We start from the raw sequence: 26,441 nt of genomic DNA, 5'->3' as shown, positions 1-26,441 counted from the left end.
AATTTAGAAAACTTTTTGCCTTTTATTTTCCATTGTGAGATCCTAAAGGGGAAAATAAGTTCAGGCTATGCAGGTCCCCATGTGGTTTTAGATGCAGTAGCAAGGAATGTAGGACACAAAGGTCTATATAATTGCCTGCAGTGAACATTAGTGCAAATTTTAAAAGAAAAAAAAGAAAAACCTTTAGCACTTCAGTACAGATCTCAAAATCACTCAAGAAACTTCCTTCAACTGCATCCACTGCATTAATGAGATCACAGAAGAGAACAACTAGTTTAGAATTAAATGTTTTGGTGATAAAAATGTATTATTATAATCTAAAAAGCCATAATTTATAAAAAATAATAGGATATGAAAATAAATGGTATTTTTCATATATGACTCATCACTGTGTGAATTAAAAGCAGTTTAAATTTAAAAAGGAATATCTTGAATTTAAATGGTTTTCAAAAATGGCTTAAAAAACATTTAAATTTTGGTAGAAAAATTACATCTATTTGTTTATTGCGTCTTAAAATTCTGGTAGTTTACCTTCTTTTAAAATTATGATAATTTCATCTTAAAACAACTGTAAAGGAAAACTGGCCAAACATGTAAATAAAAATTGATTAAAAAATGCAATTTTATATGGTGCACTTTTTAATAAACACTCTTGTTATGCAAATTTCTCCTTTTCTTTGCAAAATCTGCCTTAGTTTACCTGATTATGTATGTAGTTTCTATATAATATGCAGTGTTGAATATTCAAAAATCAGCTATTAATATTTTAAATAACAACTGCTAAACAAACCATGTTTAAGTTTTTCAATTATGCTAGTTTATTGGATCTCTAGAAATAAAACTACAGAGCCAAGAATTTCTATGTATTTTTCCCGCCCGTGAAATCGGTAATGAAACCCAAGACACATGACACTATATCTAAAGTTCTGAAAATTTCACTTTACTTACATTGATAAAGTAAACCTATCTATTATTTGACAAGGGAAAGAAATATTTCGTCGTGGGAATAGCATATGAATCACCACACATGGAAGAATATAAAAGAGGATTATATTTTCCACAAAAGCTAAAAGAAGCAATTATTTTTGTTTCTTGGTCAATAGAGATTCAGAAGGTGAATCAGGTTCCTGTGGGGGTTCTGTGAATATCATTATAAGCATCAATCATCAATGACCCAGTGAAGTCCAGAACTAAAGGTTAGTACAGAATGAAAAGAAATTTTCTCTAAATATATCACATTCAGTCATACTTGACTCTTTGCGACCCCACAGACTATACAGTCCATGGAATTCTCCAGGCCAAAATACTGGAGTGGGTAGCCTTTTCCTTCTCCAGGAGATCTTCCCAACTCAGGGATCAAACCCAGGTCTCCCGCATTGCAGGCGGATTCCTTACCAGTTGAGCCACCAGGGAAGCCCAAGGATACTGGAGTGGGTAGCCTACCCCTTCTCCAGTGGATCTTCCCCACCCAGGAATTGAAGGGTCTCCTGCATTGCAGGTGGGTTCTTTACCAATTGAGCTACCAGAGAACCCCAAATATATCACATTATATGTCTATACTCCATGAGTTCTAAAAACTATAATCTTCTAAATAAAACTTAACATAGACGTTGAATATCTGAGACTGTCTTGGATCAATTCATGGAAGGGTTTACATGAGATCTAGTCCAGGTACCCATCTTACATAGGAATCCATGGCATGCGGTCACTGGCCTCTATAAACAATCACAATTATGGGAGCTAATGAGTTCACAGTATAGTTCACAAATTTTTTTAAAGCTCTGTTAAAATCATCTGAATATAAGTAAAATGCTTCATCCTTTAAAAATTTCCACAGATTTGTCTTATTTTTGCCCTAAAGCATAATCACAGGATAGTACTTAATGATAGCTTTCATGCCTTCATTTTTCCAAGTAAAAGTCTTTCCACTGGATTTTATAGAATAGATTGACAATACCCCCAAAATCTCCCTTTCTTTCTTTCCTAGCTGCTGAAGCAACAGCCTGTGAAGGTCCATCTCAAAATAGTGTGCTCAGAATGAGTACATTAAAATGTGGTCATAATTACAAACTACAGTAGGATAAACACTTCACTCATTAGGCTACAATCATTAGTCCAATTTATTAATAACAATATCTTAAAGTTGGCAGCCATTTTCCACTACAAATACCAACCTTGTCAACAAAACTATGGTCATTAATTGTGACATAGACTTCTGGATTCAAAACCAGAACTTCACATTTATACCCATTACTATAAAATAGTATCATGACATCAAATATGCTAACATTAATGCCTATATTCGAACCTCTGGTATGTCATCTTGGAAAACAGTAAGATACTCTATTTGCCTTCCTACCAAACACATTCTTCAGGTTCATACCATATTTAACTCTGTAGCCCGACAAAGAAGTCAATGTTCACATTAGCCTATCTCAAGTCATCAGTCACTAACACTCAAGAATCCCCAACTAAAACTCTTTTGTATGGCAATTTACATTTAAGAAATTTTGCCTGAGGTTTCATTTTTCACCGACTTTTAAAACTGGTTTATAGACAAGAATATCTCCCTAAGAGTGTATCATACCTCCCCAAGAGTGTTTCTTGATAGTAGAGCATGCAGTGAGAATAAGTGGTTGTTCAAAATGCAGGCAATGACATGCTCAATTCCATCTTTGAATCCGAACAATGTGTCACCAACAACCAATCTTTCGATTTGTGACACATATACATACATGTCACACAGGACTGTGAATGTGAGCTACAAAATGTATGCAATCCCTTGTGGAAAATGAAGATACACTATTTTATTCCAGCTAAAGTTGTCCTCTTTCCAAGAAACTTTTATCTCTCTTCCCTACTTCAGGACCAGCATTTTCCTTCAGGCAAAGACAGTTGCGAGAATTCTGCAAGATTCCATCACAGCCTTCAGCGGAGGCTCATCTAAACCCAGGTTGGAGCTGACCGGATCCTCAGTCGAAACCAGAAGGCTTTTTCACCCAGTTCCTCCTTAGAAACACGCCCCCCGCCCCCCTCTGCCCAAATCCGAAGCCAGAGGGGAGTCCGACCACAGAGAACTTCCACTCGTGAAGACAACCCCATAGTAAAGAACATTCCGGTAACCACGTCTCTCCTCCGACCTCCAACTCTAGAACCCGCAGCTAGCGCCGCGCCTGCCTCGCAAGCCGCCTCCCGCGGGCCGGCTCGGGGTGAGCTCCCGAGTTAGTCAGTGCGCACGTGACGCGCGGTGCCCACATGACACGACCATGGGCGGGGGAGGGGGACAGAGGAGCGAGGCAGGGAAAAAGTTAAGGCAGACCCGTCAAAGCGCCCGAAGCAAACTGTCCCTTCCCTTCTTTGTTAATTAGTGGCTCAGGGATCCTCAAGGTGTCTTCAGTACAGCTACCGAAACGGAGGGCGCCGGTCTCCGTTTGCCCCGTCACCCTCTACTCCTCCCCGCCCTGCTGGTGATGCCGCTGCACCCTCAAGTTGCTCCTTCCTCTCTTTCCTGCCCCCTTCTTCGTTTCTGCCTTCTTTCCTTCCCTAAAAGCTCTTCATCCATTGCGGGCCATGCAGCTGACGCACATTCAATTGCCCCGGGAGCTCGTCGGCACCGCCGAGGTCAGACAAGGCCGAACACCTACCAAACGGGAGGGGGTAACTGCGCAAACAAAGTTGCACGCTGCACCGCAACCCGCCCCTCCCTCCCACTGAGCCCCCCATTCTGAGCCCCGGCAAAGCTCACTTGCTCTGCCGGTTCTCGCTCGACCTCACCCCACTGTCGCGCAACACACCCCCTTCCACACGCGAGCCCACCCTTCCATGATGCCCCGGCGCCTGGAGCGGTCCAGCCTCCTGGTAAAGCACCGAACCAGCCGCTGCGCTTACCTTGCTTGACACACTTGAGCCGGAGGGGGTCCTTGCAGTGTTTGATCACGGCCAGCACGTCCCTGATGGTGAGCCCCGCCACGGGGGTCTCGTTCACTTCCAACAGCAGTTCCTCTGACACCAACTTGCTTCCGCTCTCATAGGCCACCTTGCCTGGCTTCACCTCTCCCAGGTAGGGGAACTGTCCATTCTCGGCGCCCCCCTTCAGTTCAAAACCCAGCTGACCCTCTGGGTTCCTGCCAATGACACTCTCATGGACTTTGCTAGTCCAGTGGCTTTTCTTTTTCAAGCTTTTGGACATGGCAGTGGGGTGAGTCGCCTCAGCTCCTGAGGGATTCCTTTGGGGTAAGGGAGTTGGTGCTGAGAGAATGAGGCTGGAGGAGCCAGGGGGCCAAGAGGTGAGAAGAGCAGACTTTGCCTTCCTCCCCTCTCTGTTCGGTGCTTTCCCTCTTCTTTGGATGGAGTGTGGTCGAGGAAGGGGGAGGATGACAGGGACGGCTGGGCAGAGGTAGGAGAGCTTGGGTGAGGTTGTGCTGTCCCTTGAATGACACTCAAGGCTGTGGCCCCGCAGCAGAGGAGAGCTGTGGTGGTGGTGGCGGCGGCGGCGGCGGCAGCGACAGCCTGAGCGAGCAGTAGCCGAGCTGGTGAGCGGGTGGAGTGGGGGTGGGGAAGGAGAGTAGGGATGCCGGGGGCCACTCCTGCGTGGTGCGAGTGGGAGCGCGCGCGCGCCTGAGTGTGTGTTGTTAGCTGATATCCATGGTAGCTGCAGTGGCAGTGGCAGGGTCCGCGCGCGCTCGCGCGCTAGCGCGCGCGTCCGAGTTATACTGTACTGGCAGCAGGGGAGGAGGCTTAGCGCCGATGAGGAGGGAGCGGACTAGAGAGGGGAGGAGGGGCGCGCGCGCGCCGGGTGGGGAGCCGCTTACTGCTGTCTCCGCTCACCCCCCCCCACCCCCCCTCCGCAGCTTGACCCGGTAGTGAAGGCTGAGAGAGAGGCAGGCTGGGTCCGCCTGGCAGCCTACGAGAGGAGGCGGGAGCGGGAGAGGAGGGGAGCCGAGGCCCGGAGTGGGGAGGCCGGCAGGAAGGGCTACGAGCCCAGCTCGGACCTTTCTTCAGCCTCCCGGCGGCCGAACGCAGCGCTAGGGTGCTGCGCTGTGAGGATGCCCTGACTCAGTGCCGGACGCTGTGGCTGGTGGCGCCGCGAGCCTCCGGGCGTCGGATCCCGGCATGAGAAACGGCAGAGCTGTGCCGTGCCCTCGCCCAGGAGGCCTGGGCGCTGCGAGCCAGGTGGAGGCGTCGGAGTTCACTAATTAGACAGGTTTTGTCTCCCACGTTTCAGTAAGACCCGTCTCAGAGTTCTCAGAATTCCTCTCAGAGGAGAGTAAAGTTAGAACTGCAGGCTGGTTTTCCTGTCAGCGCCCGTACCTCGGGTGCAGAAGGGAACTTAGCGGAGGGTTGTCTGGTGAAAGGCGTTCCAGGCACCGCGGGGCAGGGGCTTCACTTTTCCAAGTTGGAAGAAGCGGGAAGTAGTGGGGTCGGGGCAGCGGCGGTGAGCAGCCTCCTCAGAGAACTGGGCAGTTTCACGCGGGATCTGCGGCGAGACCACGGGGCACGCCCTCGTCGCGCGCGCCCTCAGAGCCAGGCTGGGACGAGGGGAAACCCTAAGCTGCCCTGAGGAGACCACCTCCTGCTACACTGAAGGAGAAGAAGGTTCGGAGGGCGACCAGAGCGACAGAACCGGGGCTGAAACTCAGCTCGCTGGTCCGCCACCAGGCTTCTTTACCTTCAGCAAGTTTGCAGCCGTGAGGTGAGGTGACGTCCGGGGCGCCAGGATGCAGGAGGGCCGCTAATTTTTACTCAAAGGCTAGTTTTGTGTGAGATGTTAGGAGTGTTTTTAAAATTCCTGTAACTGGTAAATGAGTTCCATTTGCTTTACTTTCAAATGATACTTAAAAAAAAAAGAAAAGAAAAGAAAGAAAGTTGCACACCCACTCGTCTCTTTACAGCAAAGCATGAAAAGCATTGAGCGGGTAGGATTCTAGCTGTCTGAGAAGACAGTGTGGGAGGCAAGCGGAACAGTTAAAAATGCTTAGTCGACCCAAACAGAAAGACCAGGTTTGAATTCAGGCTCTGCTACTTAGCAAGAGTGTGATCTTGAGTAAATTGTTGACCTTTCCGTGCCTTAGTTTCCTTATTTGTTAAATAGGATTGAAAGTATTAATGTGACAGAACTGTGATAAAGATGAAACCAGGCAATGTATGCAAAGTGCTTGCCTGACATAGATGAGTAGGCACTCAAAATGATAATTTCCTCCTTTTTGCTTCTCTAGTGTAACTCATTGTTTGGGGATATGGGGGATCAAAAGCAGTCAGAACCCAATAAATCTTTAAAGAGATGATTTAACCGTGTCTTTTTTTTTTTTTTTTTTTTTCCACTTGAGAAAAGGAGTCCTGGATAAGTTGGGTTTGATTGATGATTATTTAGTGAGCCAGGGACAGTGCCAGGACAGTGCTCATAATGTCCAAGTGTGAGCAAGGCATTTTGTACCAGTTTCATCCAACAAAGTTGGGTTTTAGCGTTATTGGACCCAATACTAAATGGAAATTGATAATGAAAACAGAATACAGGATGAATTTTTAAACACAAACATTGTAAATGTTAGTATTGCCCATGCATATTAGCTTGTAAATGGTCCATTTACTAACAAACATGTATGGCTAATACTAACACTTATGAAGTTCTTTTGTCATTTATTTTTAACATTTATCACGAGTTGTTCTACAGGCTTTACATATATTAATTTATTTCTCCTGGCATCTTAATAAAGTCTGTACTATTATTATCCCCTTTAATAGATAGGGAAACTGAGGCATACAGAGATTAATTTTTGCAAGGCTGCAGATTTAGTCAGTGGTGAAGCTAATATTCCGACTCAAGTGTTTTGACTCAAGACATGGTCTCAGTCACTGTGTTGTACACTCTTCCTGTGAAGTTACTAAATATCATACCAGTAGTCAGTATATAATGTCCTAGAGGTTGGATCTGCATTTTATTGTAGAGGCATTTCGGGAAAAAGAAAACAAATGGAGTAGGAATTTGATATAAAAGCATTTTACTACTGAGGACCCAAGAGAGTCACTGAGGTGTGTGCCAGCTAATTTAGTGTTTCACAGCTCCTAATTCATCTTCTTTGCCCTGAATTGTGATATTAGAGCTGTAACCTGTAAACATTTGTTTTCAGTTGGTTCAGTGTTAGCACTTGTCAATAGAAGATGCTGGAGGAACACTGTTTATAAAAGGGTCTCTTTTCTTGTTTCCAGTGCTTTTCTTCTTGCTCCTGTGGTGTGGTGGTCAGTGAGTGGCTTTCTGGCTAGCAGTGTCCTAAAAACCAGTATTGCACGCCCCCCAGTAATTTGGGCCCAATCCCTAGTGTGTGGCTTCCTAGCAAGCCTCACCAGCAACCCAGTTGATGGCTTCCTAGGACGTTTCACTGGTCCCCTAGCTGGTTTTCTCACCAGCCCAGTTTGTGGCACCTCAACCAATTGCTTGAATATCAAATGGGCCACAGCCACATTATCTCTGATGAGGACTATCTCTCAAGCTTTGTAGGATAGAGAGAAAAGATGGGGATGCTTCTTCTAAGCTATTCATCCATGAGTACTCTCCCACAACTCTGGAGGTAGTGGCTGCTCCCTTAATCCACTATTCCTTTATTCTTTAACGATAGCTTCTTCTCTCTTAAAAGAAGAATTAGTAGTTAATAATTCTTCATATTAAATTTTCCATATTCTAATTTTGGTGTGATTTCTGTCTCCTGACTGGACCTTGACTGATACAAGGTGTAAAATCATGTAGACCTCTAAGTAATACACTTTCTTGAAAATTAGAAGTTGGGGTCTTGCCATTAGCTGTGCAACCTTAACTAGGTCACTTACCCTGTCAGAGCGTGTTCCCTCATTTGTAAAAAGGGGGTGAAAATATGTGACAGGGTTGTATGACCATCATGTAAAATTGGATGCTGTCTGCTGCTAAGTCACTTCAGTTGTGTCCGACTTTGTGCAACCCCATAGATGGCAGCCCACCAGGCTCCGCAGTCCCTGGGATTCTCCAGGCAAGAACACTGGAGTGGGTTGCCATTGCCTTCTCCAATGCATGAAAGTGAAAGTGAAGTCGCTCAGTCATATCCACTCTTCCCGACCCCATGGACTGCAGCCTATCAGGCTCCTCCATCCATGGGATTTTCCAGGCAAGGTACTGGAGTGGGTTGCAGTGGCCTTCTCCTCTTTAAATGCACTTAAATGTGAATGTTCTTTAAAACTGTAACATACTATCACAATTAAAGGTTTTAGTTCTCAGTATAGAAACAGAATAGCAAAGAAGGAGATATTTTAAGAAAAAAAAATTTAATTACATGCATTCTGGGAGATTGGTACATTGTTTCCTGGTTGTAGAAGGGACAGCATTTCATGTAAGATTTATCATCAAATACATATATTGTTTGTTGATTGGTTTGCTTTGCCTAGCTTTTCAGAGATGAAAGCAACCAGCTGAGTCTTTAAGTTGCTCAGGTTTTCAGGTCTCTTAAAAATATGAATGAAATTATGACCATTTTGAAATGTAGATTCAGGCTAATTTGGTTACTTTCTGTTCTGATATCCTTCAGATTTGGTTTATTTCTCCTTTGTCTCCTTTACCCTTTCTGGGATGAATGCCTCTGTCAAGAAATAATTATTTGTTGCTGAGCACTCTATGTACAGAACATAGCAGTAGATGCTTCATGCTATTCCAAAAGAAAAAATAGTTTAGGAATCTTAAAAGTTAAAGAAAAAAAAGCATGAGTGTTTTCAAACCTTAAAATAGTTCTATGAGATGGATGCTTGCAGCAGACCTAGTCCTGATTCTTTAGAATCCCTTTGATTGGATCTGCCTTACCCCAACTTCTATGTTCTTTTACTTCTCAGAGTCAGCCCCTGAGACTTTGGAAGACTTCCCTAAAGCTACTAGACTCATTTTGCCTTCAGGCACAGAGAGCCAGAGAGAACCACTTGGGAGTTCACTTCCCTCCTAGGACACCGCTTGCCAAGGTCTTCCCTACACAGTAAAAAAGTCTCTAATAATAAGAAAATCTGAAGTGTAATTTACACCCCATGGCTTCCCTGCAGGATCATGCTGATGCTAGGATTTTGCCTGAAATCACTTGCCTATCTTGCTTACTCTCTGATTTATGTGTTTTTCCTGAAAGTGTTTTCTTAATGAAACACTTGCCTACAATCCTTGTCTCAGAGCGTGTTTCTGGGGATCCTGGCCTAAGATTGCAATTCCTTTTTTAAGATGGGGAAACTGAGTCTCTAGTATTTTAAATTGCCAAAAGTCTCACTACCAATAAGGGGTGAATTTGTGAATGATCCATGTCTGTGTAACTCTAAAACTCCTACTTCCAATGCTTTATTACATTTAAAGTCCGAAATACTGAGTATTTTAAAATTTGACTGTCTGGACAGAGGTGGACACAAAGTTCAACAATTGATTGATCAACAGATATAAAAATTATATTTATGTATTAAGAGATCTTTAAGTGTATGAGAAGAAAAGATAAAGAACCATTGACAGTAAGACAGTATGGTATATCTCACTTAGGAAAACCTTTATAAAGGGTGAGACCTTTATACAGCTCTGCCTGACCAGAGCTCTGACGAAGATATGACTACATTTTAGAAGAAACTGTAAATGTTCAATGTCATTTTCAGTCAGGGGTTTTCTTCATGCCAAGGCTGAGTTGGGTATTTGTATTTTTCCTGTTGGTTCTGTAACAAATTTCCACAGAATTGGTGGATTCAAAACAATACAGATTTATTATCTATAGATGTGGAGGTCAGAAGTCCAAAATGGTTCTCATGGGGTTAAAATTAAGATATTGGAGGGGCTGTTTCTTCTGGATCTCTAGAGAATCCTATTCCTTGCATTTTCCCACTCCTGCAGGGTGTCTGACCTCCTTGGTATGTGGCCCCCTTCCTCTAACTTCAGTGCCAACAACAATCTGTTAAGTCCTACTTATATCCTATCACTATGACATTGACTCTTCTGCTTACTGACTCTTCTTCTATTGGATTGTCCAAAAAGTTCATTCGAGTTTTTCCATAACATCTAGAAAAAGCTAAGGAAATTTTTGGCCAACCAAATACATTTCAGCACTCTTTTGATTATACCAGGCACCCAGGTAACCCAAGATAATCTCCCTAGTTTGAAGTCAGCTGATTATAAGCCTTAGTTCACCTGTAAACCTCCTCTCCCTTTGCCATATAATGTAACATATTCACAGGTTTTAGGGAGCAGAATCTAGATATCTTTTAGGGGGCCATCAATCTGTCTACTGCAGTAGTATACTACATATTCATATCCTCACTGTTTCTAACTTAGTTCAGGGATCAACATAACTACCCTGTATTATGGTGATTAGTTTCCTCTCCCTGCCTTTACCTTGAAAACCTCTGATTGCATTAGCTGAGAGAACTTTCTGAAACTTCCTTTTTCCTCTGCTTAAAATTCACTAATGCTGCCCATTAAATACACAGTCAAGATAAACTCCTTATTTCAGCTTGTTCCTCCTCTGTTGCTTCCTAACTCTGCAATCGTGTCTTGCCATATCCTTCTGGAATTGGAACCCGGGACACCCCGCTAATTTGGATCCTCCAGAACAAACACCAACAAAAGAAAGCCCTATATAGCACTGTTCTAGGTCCCTTGGAATATCATTAAAAACAGACATTTTAAAATAGAATTTCAGTAATATTTTCATCAGGGCAGTGAGGTACATTGCCTTGTGTCTGTCCTCCACAGTACTGGGGGCCAGAGGCAGCTGACCTGGGTGTCCTACTAAAGGGTCGGGTCTAGGTCTCCCCTTCCCCTTACAACCCTTTGTTTCATCCATCGTGAACTTCTGTTTCCTTGACTCCTATGCTGTTTCCTGATACTTTGCCTGAGATATAACCCTCTCTCTCTATTTATGGGGCTTGTACTTGCTCACCCTCTAAGACATACCTCTAAGGCCCTTTTCTCTGAGAAGCCTTTTCTGACTTCTTTTTTTTTCCTACTAACACAACTCAAACTCTTCTTTATGCCTCATGTTTCCTTTGTGGAAACATAACTTCTAACTCACTTATTTTCAAGTCTGTCATCCACAGCAAGAATAGGTGGACTTTTATTTTTAGTTCGTCTTTCCACTCATCATTTTGCACATTCTCTGGCACAATGTAAATAAACATTCAGTAGAACTCCAACTAATGATGAATACATCCAAAGTGATAGTGTATAAAATTCATTATCTAACCACTGCCGTAATGTGAATTTTAATGTTTAGTGTTAAAAAATTACCTCTTTACGTTCATATTAACATCTTAAGAAAATGGAATGTGAAAGAGCATATACTGATGAAGAAATGACAGAATATACTTAGCCCTGAGGCTGAGGTTAAGAAAAGAAGCCAGATTCTTCAAGAGCTTGGAACAGGGTCTGAAAAGTAATACTGGTGGTGGTGGTGGTGGAGGATAAGTTTGACCTCTTGACCTGCTACATAGTTTGTCCATAGCCATTCCTATTATTAAACCTTTTTCACTCCCTGTTACAATATTCATACAAAAATAGAAGTCCATATTTATAAGGAAGATTTATTTGGCATAGTGCAGAGCTTCTTAGAATGTTCTATCTGAATAACACAATAATGATATGCTCACCCATCCACAACCAAAAGTAATCTTATTTGAAGTCTCCAGTTTTCATTTAAAAGTCCTATGGATCTTACTTAGGTTATACTCTGTGGTAGGATCATATTTATACCTATGTGAAATATGACTTTTCCCTCAAACTTTGCCTAAATGATGTTTCAGGAGGATTTTCTGTGTTTTCTGGGCCCAGTCCAGTGACTCCATACATATGCACAACTTATGTTCAGTGACTGGATTATAGGCCAACTCCCACAGAGTTTGGTCTATAGAGATAGATGTGAGGGGGGATAATTTGAAACCTTGAAGCTTTGGCTTAATTTAGCAGAGTGCAAAACATGAGAAGAGGAAAACACTGAACTCAGATTTGTAATATTTTTTACTAAGCAGAGAGGAGAGGAATGATCTTTGAAGAAGACTGTGTTCTAAGGTGAGGATCTAATGTTGAGAAATCAGACCTCAGGAAGTTAGTGAGGGGAAGGTTTAGAGCCCTAGACTTCTCCAAATATGTATGGAACTGCTTATTTTTTATTTGCCATCTTGTCAAATCACATTATAGTGCTAATTCTCTCTACCTGAAAACCTCAAATGTTTTGACGATTGTAACATTTAGATTCCCATCAATTTTTCATAAAAGGGCAGAATTGTTTCATTTTAGTCTAGAATTAATGCCATTGGTTATGCTTATATGTTATAAGCTTATGCTTATATGTTTCATAGAACCTTCTTACTATTTTTAGTTTTGGTCTTAGTACTGGGAATATATGGTCCAGCATATATTAGTACTGGGAGCGAATATATGGTCCAATATCTCCAGATCTCAGGAAATTAGTTTCAGTCAGGACTATCAACCAGACACCTGGCCCTGTGTGAAAGATCTGGGGACAGGCAAAATTTGACTACTTAAATATATGAGTATTAGATCATTTTAGCTGCTAGAAAGTTCTGAATGAAATGACTTTGGTCTTTGTAAAGCACCTCTTTATGTGAAATTCATGGACCATGCAGGTTACACAAAGTGAGGAAAGAGAACTGCAAGATTGTTTAAATCATTGCTCCATCTTAACTACAAAGTTCAGAATGCATGGAGTGAAATTTGACCAGCTCAAGAAAAGAAGGCATGGAAATAATTTGTTCTGTGACTTTAAAGTCATTGCAGTATTTTATGTAAATAATAAGGTAAGAACTTTTGATGCTTTTGTTACCTTATTTAACATATGCACAATATATGACAGAATAATACTGGATTTAGAAATGTATTCCTTCCTATGCAAGCATACTTCTTGAATGTCAATATCTGAATTTATGTTTCTTTTTTATTGTTTTGCTTTTTTACTTACATGGTGCCTGTCAATCTTTTATGATCAATTTACTTCCTACTAAGCTCAAAAAGATATTCTTATACCTTTTATACTTTCAGGCCTTCCTTACTAGATTTTTTTAAACAGTTCAAAAATTAAGGTACTTGGATTTCATGCCATCAAGTTGTTATATTTGATGCCCTCCTTTTTTAAGTGAGTAGTTCGATTGCTGCCACTTTCTACTTTGTGATTCTAAATCTTTTAACATCATCTTACCATTTTTTGATGCACTCTATCCTTATAGAAAACACTTATTTATAAAATACTATTTATCTCTTACATTTATAAGTGCTTCTGTTTTTCCCATTATTATTCTTCCTGTTTTCCAAACACACATCTTAATTTATTATTTTTCTCTATGTATCTCCTTAGTATAAGCCTTCACTTTCTAATCAATTCCCATCATAAGTTTTAAAAAATTTAAAATATGCTGCATGCATTTTTAACATGATGTCTACTGCCCATGGGCTTTCCAGGTAGCGCTAGTGGCAAAGAACCCGATGCCATTGCAGGGGATACCTGACAAGCATTCAATCCTTGGAGTTGGGAAAGATCCCCAGAGGCAGGCATGGCAGTCCACTCCAGTATTCTTGCCTGGAGAATCCCCTGGACAGAGGAGCAGGCTACAATTCATAGGGTCACAAAGAGTTGGATATGACTGAAGCGACTTAGTATGCATGCACTACTACCCATATTCTAAGCCTCTCTGTTACTATTTTTTTTAATCATTTTGTTATTGCTGTAGAGTGACAATAGTTTCCATTTCAATGAAGTAATAAAAGCAAAAAAGGCACAATAATATCATGGGCTTAATTTTTGTCACTAGTGGAAAATCTTGTAGGTATAAAGAAAGTTATGGAAATAAAGTGAACATATTCTATCTTGAAATAATAAGGAACAGTCAGATGTGTTTTCTAGGCTTTGGAAAAACATACTTCAAAAATTCAAAGAGAGGTGCATCATGCTTCCTCAGACAGATTATTGAGAAGCTAAAATGCAGATGAACATTTGGAGGCAAAGCAAATGTAATTGTAATCATACTAATTTTAATAATTTTGCAAACCTCACCAGACAGTATTCTGTATGGTGTAGTTTGCTTTTAACCATACTGAGTGTCCAAAATGTCTTTCAGAATATGATGAATACTTGTGATCTTATCCCACCCTTCTCCCCCATCACATGTACATATATATTCCATATATGTACATATCATTTCATCTAATCTACAGATTCATTGATGCCCAACCATTTACTTGGTTAGGGGATTCTTTAAAAGTCCAGCTTAAATAAACCTCTTATAAAAGTTTTTATTTATTTATATATAATCAGCTGAAAGTAATCTTATGTACTGAACTCCTATGAAATGCTACCTGATGCTTTTCATCACATTTCTTTCTCTTGTATTATAAATTTTTAGGCATATCTTAGCCTCACTTATAGTCTATAACTTGAGAACATGACATGTTCATATTCCTCACAGTCACTGGAGTGAAGGAATATACATTATAGGAAAAAAGGAGATACCTAACTACAATATGACTATGAAAACATCTATTAAACACAGAGTCAACTGACACTAGTAAAGTTAGCCTAGAATTTAAGAATGTATTTTAAAAATCAAGACAATAAGATGTTTGCCATCTGGGAAGATGTTAAAGTTTTGAGAGATTTATCTCCCATTATATCTCTCAAAGAGAATACTTTTTAAATGTGAAAAAAAAAGTAAGTTTCATTAAGAGAAAATTTTAGTTTAAGATGAATCAAAAGTAATTGGAAATCATTTATTTGCTTTAGAGTATTTTAATCTTCCAACTTCTTTCAGTTAGGTCCTAGGGCAATAAAAAAATCAGGAGATATAGCAGGCTGTTTTCTGCAATCTCTGAAGAAAAGTGGACATTCTGGGAATTAGTGAAAGATGGGTGAAAAGCAAAGCTATCATGATTTTTCAAAAAAGAAAAGATCAACTCCACAAACTATAGACCGCATACATTAGGAGGTCAAGAGAAAAATGTCAAACATGAAGCTAGCACAGATTGATGAAGAGCAAGGCAAATCAAATAAGGTGCATTTTTCTTTATAAAGCATGACTTTTCACTCTAGATTCATATTAGCTTAATCAGTAAGCACTAATGCCATTGCTACTTTTCATAGATCAGCAATGAATACTCAAAGACCAGGCTTCCATCATTCTGTTTAATATCTTCAAGTAATGCTTCAGTTTGCAAATGCTGTTTTAACACATTCTCCATATCTGACTTAATCAGGACTATACATAATTGGCCTTCTCATGAGCACTCTTACTATTTTATATACTCTTCTGACCAACTCCTCCCATTGTTGCTTCATATTAATTTTTTAGGATCACTCTTAATCCTTTTTCCTGATCCTTTTTCAAAATATCTTTTAAATAATTTCTTGAATAATTCACTGACCCTAAGGTGTTCAAAACTTGAGGACCCACTACTACAATTGTATACTGTAAATTTACAATGCAAATTTAATATGTTTAATATATTTAAATTACAGTACACGATATAAATAAAAATGACCTCTGAATAAAATATAGGATAGCATTCAAAATTTTACATTAAAGTGTGATAAATTTTAGCCCATGTTATTTAAGGACAACTACTAATATTTTATATCCAGTTAATATTGGTTGTAATATTGGTCAGTTATGAATTATATATGGTCTGGCTCAGATGGTGAAGCATCTGCCTACAATGCGGGAGACCTGGGTTCAATCCCTGGGTCGGGAAGATCTCCTAGAGAAGGAAATGGCAATCCACTCCAGTACTCTTGCCTGGAAAATCCCACGGACGGTGAAACCTGGTAGGCTACAGTCCATGGGGTCGCAAAGAGTCGGACATGACTGAGCGACTTCACTTCACTTCACTTCTAGATTTAAATGGTTTTCATTCTGTCTGCCCTCTGATAGATAAGGATAAGAGGCTTATGGAAGCTTCCTGATAGGAGGGACTGGCTGTGGGGAAAACTGGGTCTTGCTCTGTGGACAAGGCCATGCTCAGTAAATCTTTAATCCAGTTTTCTGCTGAAGGGTGGGGCCTAAGGCCAAACTGTGGTAGGGTAATGGCAGTAATGGCAACCTCCTTCACAAAGACTTAAACTAGCATGCTGCCGCCGCCCCCAAGATTGTTGTAATCAGTGTCCCTGACCCCACGGCAGGCCACTGTCGACCCGCACCTCTGCTGGAGACTCCTGGACACTCACAGGCAAATCTAACTGTCTCTTGTGGGGTCACTGGTCCTTTCTCCTGGGTCCTGGTGCACACAAGGTTTTGTTTATTCTCTTCAAGAATCTGTTTTCCCAATCCTGTGGAAGTTCTGTAATCAAATCCCACTAGCCTCCAAAGTAAAATTCCCTGGGGGTTCTCAGTCCCTTTGCAGATCCACAGGTTGGGAAATCTGTTGGGGGCTTTTGCAATAGTGCGAGAATTTCTTTGGTATAATTTTTCTCCAGTTTGTGGGTCGTCTGCTCAGCGGCTCTATGGTGGAGCTAATGGCTACCTCCTCCAAGAGGACTTAGGCCACACTCTGCGCCTCCCAGGTCTGCTGCAGCCAGAACCCCTGTTCCCATGGCAGGCCAGTGCTGACCCATGCCTCGGCAGGAGACATTCAAACACTCAAAGGAGGTCTCACTCAGTCTCTTGTGGAGACTTTCCCTGGGTTCTGGTGCACACGAGGTTTTGTTTGCACCCTCCGAGCATCTCTGGTGGGTATGAGATCTGATTTTAAACAGGATTGCACCCCTCCTACCGTCTTGTTGGAGCTTCTCCTTTGCCCTTCTATGTGGGGTATCTTTCTTTGGTGGGATCCAATATTCTGCTGGTTGTTCAGCAGCTAATTGTGATTTTGGTTTTTTCGCAGAAGATGAGCACATGTCCTTCTACTCCGCCTAGTTTTGAGTCTTAATTAAATAATTTGCCACTTTAATAAAATTACAAAATTTTGAGAACATATTTTTAATGTAATGCAGTTATGCTTTCTACTTTAGGCTATATTTAAAATTTTCTATTTTCCACTATATGGCGATAAAGGAACTATTGCCTTAATTTAGTAACAATAGGTGTTTTGGAGTTTTTCTAAATCACAGTTGAAGAAGTAAGGGGTCCTATGCACTTGGTCTGTTTGATTATGGGTCTGCAGTAGTTCAAGGATTCACTCAAATATTTTACAGACCACAAGAACAAACATACTACATTTTTTTTCTGTTTAAGCCCCCAGACTACTTTAAAGGATGTCAGTTTATGTATAAACATTCCCTAAAGCTCCCAATTGAGCAGGATGCTAAATTTTAAAAATCTAAGTTTTCCCAGTACTAATGGAGATTTACTTCCTAACCATTTTCTCTGGAGACAAAAGTAGGTCTCCTCGAGGATAGGACATTTGCATATGAGGTATGATATAAAGGGCTAGAAACATTTTTTCTGCTCTCTCCAAAATGCTTCACTATGTTTTTGTCATTTTGCCTGATAATTTTGCATTACCGATTTATCCTTTTGAGATAATAAAATGTATCTATCTCTGAAAAGGTTTCTTCTGCTTTAGTCATACTCAATTGGCTACTAGTGAACAAAATATACTCACTACAGAATAAAGGGAAGATTGCTAACTCACAAATCCCTCGTCTGTACTACACCAAACGTTGCTTAGCAATTTCTACAATTTTTTCAGTCTAATTTACAAGAATAAAGAGAAATGAAGGGGATATGAGTATGTTACATAAAGTTATAAACTTTATATTTACTCTGTGTTTCTATTCTCTATTGATTTAAAAACAATGGAGAAAGAAGACTAAAAAGTGGGTATGGTAGGATGGCACGAATTCATTTCAGTTTGTGGTATTGACAGGTGACTTTTAAGCCAAGAGTTGAATGAACATACAGTTGTGTAAAAATCTGGGGGAAGGATTTTTCAGACAGGGTAAAAGCGTACTAGGTACTGAGTTGGCAAGGGACTGGACAGGTCAGAGACTAAGTAATTTCTACTGTCATTATTTTATACCTTCCATTATGCTACCACTTAGGTTAGTCTCTAAGGCCTTTTATGCTTTGGGTTTAATTCTTCTCTCACCTCTTCTCACCATGTTCCAGGCTAGTCTATTCCTCTGTGACTTTAATAGCTGTTTCTTTTAATAGCTTCTCATTCATTTGTTATTACCTAATAAACTGGTAACTCATCTCTTAAAAGTTACTGCAAGCATTCCCTCTTTGAGGCAGTCTCTAACTCTCCTGCCCACTGTGCAAAGAATTGCTCAGTTTTCGTGCTACCATTAACTTATGCACTTGAGTCACTGCTTTGCAATTAACTAATGTGTGTGTCTCATTTTATCACTAGTTAGTGTCTTTATGATAGAGACATTTTTCATTCCTTGGGACCTATGATCCATCATAGTAGTAGTACTACATAGTACATAGTACTAGTAGTATATAGTAGATTATACAAACCATTGTTCAGTGAGTGAATGAATGGAATATCTTTTTGTTGTGATTTAACTAATGTAACATTTACCTTCAGAACAGTTTCTTCAGAACATATTTATTTTAGTTAATAACCATAACTAGTCTACACTATAGCTATATTCTATAACTACTAGAACTTATATCATTATGTCATTTCAAAACAGTAAAATGTTAAATGTTATCCTTCATATTTAAAGCAAACTATGCTCATGGAAATATTATGAAAAGATTGAGTACTTTTTGAAACATTTTTAATTTTTCCATTTAGCATACTTTAGTAGATTTTCAGCCTTTTAAATATGTTAGCATTAAGAACCAGGTACTCCTTGATGAAAATCATGATTTAATAGTATATTTTATGTAGTCTGTTCCTCTTTTGAAGTTAGGGTGATAGAGTTATGTTTGAGACACTCATTACATTTTTTTTTAACAAGAACTCACTGTTCTTAATTTGTAAAGTGAGGACTTTTTCAATTCCTAAGAGGCTGGTAGAAGTGGAATAGCTGGATGAGGAGCTGCTATGGGGAAATTATAACAGATGTAATAAGAGGGGAAGGAGAATACAGACCTTTGTCAGGGAACAACTACTTTAAGAGATGACATACTTTAGGGGCATTCTACTTTAAGAGATGACAGAAAAATGGCATTAAAATAACCATGCAGAATTAGAAGTACATATTTGGAACTTTTTTCCCCCAAAAGTTTCCAGTATATTGGTACTTGCCCACTATCTTAAGGAAATAGTGTCTAAGTAGTTGGCATTTGTTCTATGCTTTATCCATAGTCATGGAGAGATTTTTCACCTGCAGGTTCTTCTTGAAGTTGTGGTACAGTCTCCTGATACACATTTACTGAATGAACTAAGCTAATGAATAGAAGTCTAAGCCTTTAATATCAGTGCCTTTATTTAATTGTTTTTAAAGTTTGTGTCAATATAAACTCTTAGATTCTTATTTAATCTAATGGATTAGAAGACTAATAGCTCAAATACTTTCAGATATGACCTGTTGGAGTTCCTTTAAGATGGAGCCCTTATCCTTTTGATGTGTCCCCCAGATAATTTGAATGTTTCCCTGTTTGCTAATATAACAAAGTGTTCCAAATTTATCTTGTCTTCTTCCCCAGCTCAGAAATCTTCCTTTCCCCACAATTAACTCTGGTATGTTTTTAGTGGAAAATGATATTTAGAAACCAAGATATGAGATTTGTCTTATTTATTGCTACTGGTAGAGCATTTTTTCTAAGCTCTTTCAGTAGAGAGACCTAGGAATTGTATATAGAAATAATTCAAATATATATATATATATGTGAAATATGTTAAATATACAAGAAAAGATAACTCAAATTGCCATTTTACTATGAACAAAATAGTAACATTTTTGAAGGGAAAATATTTGTAATCTATGTAGGATGGGCTTCATTGTTGTTCAGTAGCTCAATCGTGTCCAACTCTTTGTGGCCCCATGGACTGCAGCATACCAGGCTTCCCTTTCCTTCACCATCTCCCGGAGTTCGCTCAAACTCATGTCCATTGAGTCAGTGATGCCATCCAACCATCTCGTACTCTATTGTCTCCTTCTCCTCCTGCTTTCAATCTTTCCCAGCATCGGGGTCTTTTCTATTGAGCCAAAGTATTGGAGCTTCAGGTGGCCAAAGTATTGGAGCTGCAGCCTCAGCATCAGTCCCTCCAATGAATATTCAGGATTGATTTCCTTTAGGATTGACTGGTTTGTTCTTTGCAATCCAAGGGAATGGGCTTAGAAAGTAGTAATATTGATCTTGAACAAAGTACACCCAAATAGATTTCATTAATAGTGAAACACCACACATCTTAGAATCTTAGTTGTTGGTGGGAAACATTATCTAGAACTGTGATCTAGATTTTATATGGTATACTCTTGCAGTGTTGTTCTGGATCTGTGTTGGAATAGAAAAATAGTATCAGTAATATTATAATATCAATAATAAAACAATACCAAAGCTTGTCCTAATACTTCCCAACATGTTTTAACAACATGGAGAAAAGATATTGAGCATTTGTTACATTCAGAATCTTGTAATGAATGTATATTTATGAGGGGTATAAACAAACAAGGAAGTAATGGCACTATCTATATGGAAACAATAGTAGTGTCCTCTCTTTGGATAACCACAGTAGCTATAGATGCAGTAGTAACCATCCCACTTAGCAATAGCTTGATGATTATTTGGCTACCAATAGGAATAACTCGTTAAAGAAGATGATGAAAAGTTATAAGCATCTAAATAATCACAATTTACATTATAAAATCATGGACTGTGTATCCAGATTCTTACAGAGTTTTCTCCCAGCCTGTCATGGAAGACTTTTCTTTAATAGCCTGTTTCTCCTATTACAGTGAAAACCAGACTTCTCTACTTAATTACTGATTCCAAAGATTAAATTGTTAAAGGTAACAGCTTACCATTACGTATTTATTTGCTTTTCTAGAAAAATTAAGTATAATCTGATAGTTTAAAGTTTGTTTTGTATAGTATAATGAGACAAAGATTCTCATTTTAATAAACATTTGCTATTGCATTATAGTAATTTACTAATGACCTGAAAACCTGTAAAAATATGTGTACATGTATATGTGTATGTTCATATAATGCACATGTTATTTTTGACTTCGGAAATCATAAAAGATAAAATAAATACCTGAAGAAACTACAGCTGTAATTTTTTTTAAAAACCAAAAATGTTGGAAGACAGAATTAACTATTGTTAAGAAGTTACTGCATGGTATATACCATATGTTTACCAAACAATATAATTGCTAGAACTATTATTATACCTATTTTATAGAGGAAGAAACTTAGACTACCTGCTTTATTAACCTTGATCAGCTTCTTGTAACTTGTAATTAAATGCATTATAGAAATAAGACTCAAACCCACATATGTTTACTCTCAACCCCATGCATCACATAAACCTTCACATGAAGTACATCACACAAATCACACTACACCTGGCCAATGACAGTTTTATTAAACTGATTCTTTTTTTGTCTGTAAAAGAAGGATATTTTCCTATCTTAGCCATCCCCATTGTTTTTAATAATCACTAAGTGAGTTCACCACACATAATCTTTTTTTTAATATTCTGTATTCCTGATTGCAAAAATAACTGTGACTCAGTTATGCTTTGAACTTAATTTCAGTGCTGTTAATTAAAACATATATGTATACATCTGAAAAATATCAATCATGACAATATCACAGAGAGCTTGTTTTTGAAAAATAACTTAAAATATAATTGAAAATTAACAAAGGACATAGAGAAGGTTTGAACCAAACATATGTGGCTAAAAGCTGGCCCATAGTCATCGTAAATGGATTTTATCCAAAAAAGGATGCCAAAAGACCCTAGGATCCCAACAGAGAGAGTCTGTGAAAAGATGGCCTGCTGATAACGTAAATCACAGTGAAATGCAGTTGAGAGATGCCTACTTGAACGCAGAGAGGAATACATGGTCTGAAGAACCCTCCCTACAAGGAAATGAAACACCCTGCAAGGGAGAAAGACCAAGAGTCAGCCGTGACACCTGCCAAACCAGAGAGCAAACCAGAGAGCAATCCATGATGGCAGCTCACCAAAGTACAGCATACTGTGCACTCACATCTCCTCTCTCCACCATCCAAAAATCCAGTTTGGTCAGAAACAGTGCTAATTAGCATTTGAGAAGGGGAAGAAGACAAGTTGGGAAAATAAAGGAGTATCTATCCAAGTCATACTGTATACTGTATACTACAGGGCTGTCTTCTGTTGCATGGCTGATTAGGTGAGTGCAGAAGCTTTAATTTTGAATGAAGTTTGGAATCTTTATTATTACTCTAGCTGTACTTACCAGTCTCTAAGCTGAAAATGATTAAAGTATCAGGTGGATTTTTATTTTTTTTAGTTAAGAGAGTGGTGGGGAAACCAACCAAAATTTTATCCAGGGGAGGAGAAGAATTACGTTATAGAGCATATTTCCAGGAACATTTTGAGAGAAAACAAAATTACTTAATTATCTCATATTTTAAAAATTCTTGTTTGGTTATTCTCTCAATTGTATTTTTATATATTCTTTCTTCCTGTATGCTTTATAGCTTTCACTATAAGCAAATAAGTATAAAGTCTTCATATGTAAGATTATACATGTTTTCCTTTATAATTGGAGAAATGGTATTTTATCTGAACCTCACATGTCATGTGATATATCTGACACTCTATATCATACCTGGATGTGACTGTTTATAAAACACAAATCATCCCAAATTAAAGGATCAAGATTAGATTTGAAAAGATATATTCAATAAAATGTGTAAGATGAGACAGAATTAATTCTAAATGAATTCACAGAAGACTTGAAATGCGATGTAAATCTGTAATATGTATTACATTAGATATGAATTAGTATTAGATTTGCATTTAGAAAAATGTACTATGTTCAGTTCTGAGTATTACTTAGACAGAATATTAGGACAAATATCCTATCTTGACTGTCTTCTCCAGCCACCGCCTAAATGCCACTGAAAAGTCTGTCCATCTTGATTATCAACATTAAAGATACTAAAGAAGAATGCAGCAAGTATAAGATTTACATTTAGTGGGAGAGAAGATATAATTAAGAAACATTTTTATAAGTGTAGAAAAATGTTCCTTAAGAGGTAACAATTTTAACACTTTAAAAGTCATAATTATCAAATATTGAATTTTAGATATTAAGGCCAAAAAAAAAACCCCACACAATACAAACAGTTTAAATGTTCAGCATTTAGCTTTAAGAATCCATTTAGGACTTCATATTCTGCTACCAGTATGTAGGCATTAAAATTGTTATATGAAACATATTGGTAATTAACTCAGAAAAATCCTTAGAATTTGGATTTGGATTTAGATGTTATTATTTAGATTTTAGATATTGTCCATAGGAGTTTGATACTGTTTATAACATGGACCCTGAAGCCACCATTTAAGTAAAGTATATAAAAAAAAGAATATTCCAGTATGCAAAAACTATTATAGCCTATAATGACCTTATTCTCATTAGTATAATGTAGACAGTAAAGTATAAAAAACATTATATTATTTCATTAAAACCATCAAATATAGCAAAAGTGAATAGTTATTGAAATTTAGTATTACTCTAAAAATTTATGCTGCTTAAAAATACTGTTGTGATTATACAACACTCTGAATTCAATGACTTTTAGACAATGTTAGTTTCCCACTTAAGGGCTATCCTCACTTTCTTCTTACTTTTGTTCAGGTTGGCAATGTTCCCAGATGAAATGTTCACCTTTTAAGAATCTATTGCATCCAACTGTGGCAATGTACCAAAAGTGTAGGTGATGAGGTATAAATATCTTTCTACTAGAGATTTCTGGGAATATTTTTGTTTTTCTAATACAGACATTCTTTTTGTCCCTTTCTTTCCAGTCTACAGCACAGCTAAAGAGGGAGCAGCCACCTTACCTCCATGTTTGGACAAGCATGAAGATAAGAACTTCCCTGTGTGCGTGATGGAAAAAAATGATAGAAGGGGCCAAATTCCCATCACTAATACTTGTTGATATGTGAGGAAAAATAAAATGCTATTACAAAGTTAAGCTACAGAAATGGTCTTCTTTTCTCATGCAACAGAATACATCACAATTCAGATAATGTCCATTAAAATGAGTAATAATGTCCATTTTAAAGGATTAATCTGAGGGACCCAAAGATACATTACACAATTAAATCTCAGGAAAAAATAGATTTTTAAAAATTCAATGTGATTTTGAAATTGATCTTTCACAATCTTTTAGTTATCAAACTATTAAATACATTTGACCATTCAAATAATTTTGTGAATAATGACAATGAACCCTGTTACTTTCTCAGTGTGCGTATGATTGTGTGGGTGTGTGGGTGGGGCAGACAGATCATCACCTGTACTTCTACCAAGAGGCTATAAATTGTAAATTCCTTGGATTTTATTAATTTGCAAGAGCAATCCACAGCACTCAGTAAACTAGTTAAATTACTAGGTTACCATGAAAAAGATGCTTAAGGCAAGAGATGGGGAAAGGGTACAGAGCTTCCATCCCCTCTCTGAGCATACCATTCTACCTGCACCTCCACACATTCACCAACCTGGAGTTCCCAGAGAAACAATATGAATTTAATGGTACTGGGGTGGGGTTATATTGGGAAAGTTGGTGGGCAGAGAGGAAGGAGGAAGGAACCTGGGTGGAATTTTCTAGAAGTATATTTTATAAATGATCTCATCACACACACACACAAAATTGGAATTTAAAACATAGTAAGTATATGAGAGGATTTTTTCTTGTTGTTCAGTTGAAAAGCTGTGCCTGATTCTTTGTGACCCCATGGACTTCAACATGCCAGGATTCCTTGTCCTTTACTATCTCCTTTACTATGTCAAATTCATTCCACTGAGTTGAGGATGCCATCTAGCCATCTTCATCCTATGTCACCCCCTTCTCCTTTTGCCTTCAATCTTTCCTAGCATCAGTGTCTTTTCCAATAAGTCTGCTGTTCAGTGGCCAAATTATTAGAGCTTCAGCTTCAGCATCCGTCCTCCCAGTGAATATTCAGGGTTGATTTCCTTTAGGATTGACTCGTTTGATCTCCTTATGGTGTAAGGGACTCTCAAGAGTCTTCTCTAGCACCATGATTCGAAAGCATCAATTCTTCAACACTCAGACTTCTTTATGGTCCAACTCTCACATCTGTACATGACCACTGAAAAATCCATAGCTTTGACTATATGGACTTTTGTTGCAAAGTGATGCTTCTGCTTTTGAATACTCTGTCTAGGTTTGTCATAGCTTTCCTTCCAAGGAGCAAGCATCTTTACATGGCTGCAGTCGCTGTCCACAGTGATTTTGGAGCCCAAGAAAATAAATATGTCACTGTTTGCACTTTTACTCATCTATTTGCCATGAAGTGATGGGACTGGTTGCCATGGTCTTAGTTTTTTTAATGTTAAGTTTAAAGCCACTCTGCTATTTTCATCCTTATCAAGAGACTGTTTAGTTCCTCTCCACTTCCTACTATTAGAGTGGTATCATCTGCATATCTGAGGTTGTTGGTATTTCTCCTGGCAATCTTGATTCCAGCTTGTGATTGATCCAGCTTGGCATTTCACATGATGTACTCTGCATATAAGTTAAATAAGCAGGGTGAGAATATGAGAGGCTAGATATGTTAATTAGCTTGATGGTTCTGGTTATTTTTACAATGTATATGATATCAAAACATCAATGTATTTGTATAACTTAAATACATACAATTTTTATTTTTAAATTATACCCCAATAAAGCTGAGGTAAAAAAGAGAGGCTGGGCTTCCCAGGTGACTCAGTGGTAAAGAATCCACTTGCCAATGTAGGAGACTCAGGAGATTCAGGTTCTATTTCTGGGTTGGGATGATCTCCTAGAAGAGAAAATGGTAGTCCTCCCCAGTATTCTTGCCTGGCAAATCCCATGGACAGAGGAGCTTGGGAGGCTACAGTCCAAAGGGTTATAAAAAGTCAGACAGGATTTAGTGATTGAGCATGCACGCAAAATGGGAGGTTGGGTGGGTGGGGAATGGTGCATGGAAACTTGCCATGTGTTGTAAGTGTAGACAAGGACAGTGCTTGTGAGCAATGCTTGTGAAAAATGGCATTTCCTTATACTACTTAAAGAGAAGAAATAATAAATAAACAAACACAGTCCCAATAATCCAGGAATAAGTTCTCATCCTAGAAGACAGAGAACCAAGCAATAGGGTGACATTCCAGCTTGCTACAAGTTTGCTAAAAGCTAAGAATTATTTTGAAAACTATGTATGTCTATTTGCTTTTCTCTTTAAGAATACAAGGAGGCTTGTATCAGCACTCAAGTGGGCAGTGAGAGGCAGCTATAGGACTCACTGTTCCCATTTAATAGGCTAAATCAGACCAATTAAACAGGATTGAGCAATCTTTGAGGATGAGCAC

The 26,441-nt window shown here is 38.8% G+C and overlaps 1 protein-coding gene and 1 long non-coding RNA gene across 12 annotated transcripts in view; one reads left to right on the top strand and one right to left on the bottom strand.

Annotated features, from left to right (window-relative positions):
- MAGI2 (membrane associated guanylate kinase, WW and PDZ domain containing 2) overlaps window positions 1–4,813 on the bottom strand; it is a 1,460,538-nt gene extending 1,455,725 nt beyond the window's left edge. For 6 of the 11 annotated variants that reach the window (XM_070787194.1, XM_070787197.1, XM_070787196.1 and 3 more), the window contains exon 1: window positions 3,889–4,813. In XM_070787194.1, the coding sequence (XP_070643295.1) occupies window positions 3,889–4,189 (301 nt within the window). In that variant the 5' untranslated portion in view covers window positions 4,190–4,813. The remainder of the gene's footprint in view (window positions 1–3,888) is intronic. The other 5 variants (XM_070787201.1, XM_070787204.1, XM_070787205.1 and 2 more) reach the window with 2 other exon arrangements.
- Window positions 4,814–4,837: 24 nt separating this feature from the next.
- On the top strand, window positions 4,838–24,063 carry LOC109557342 (uncharacterized). The gene is made up of 2 exons (XR_002180512.2): window positions 4,838–5,692; window positions 23,894–24,063. It is a non-coding gene; the product is annotated as an uncharacterized lncRNA (long non-coding RNA).
- The last annotated feature ends 2,378 nt before the right edge of the window (window positions 24,064–26,441 follow it).

This window comes from Bos indicus, chromosome 4 (assembly GCF_029378745.1).
Source record: "Bos indicus isolate NIAB-ARS_2022 breed Sahiwal x Tharparkar chromosome 4, NIAB-ARS_B.indTharparkar_mat_pri_1.0, whole genome shotgun sequence".
NCBI lineage: Eukaryota > Metazoa > Chordata > Mammalia > Artiodactyla > Bovidae > Bos > Bos indicus.
The sequence above is the reverse complement of the archived record's forward strand: the minus strand, read 5'-3'. Positions and strand labels throughout refer to the sequence as shown.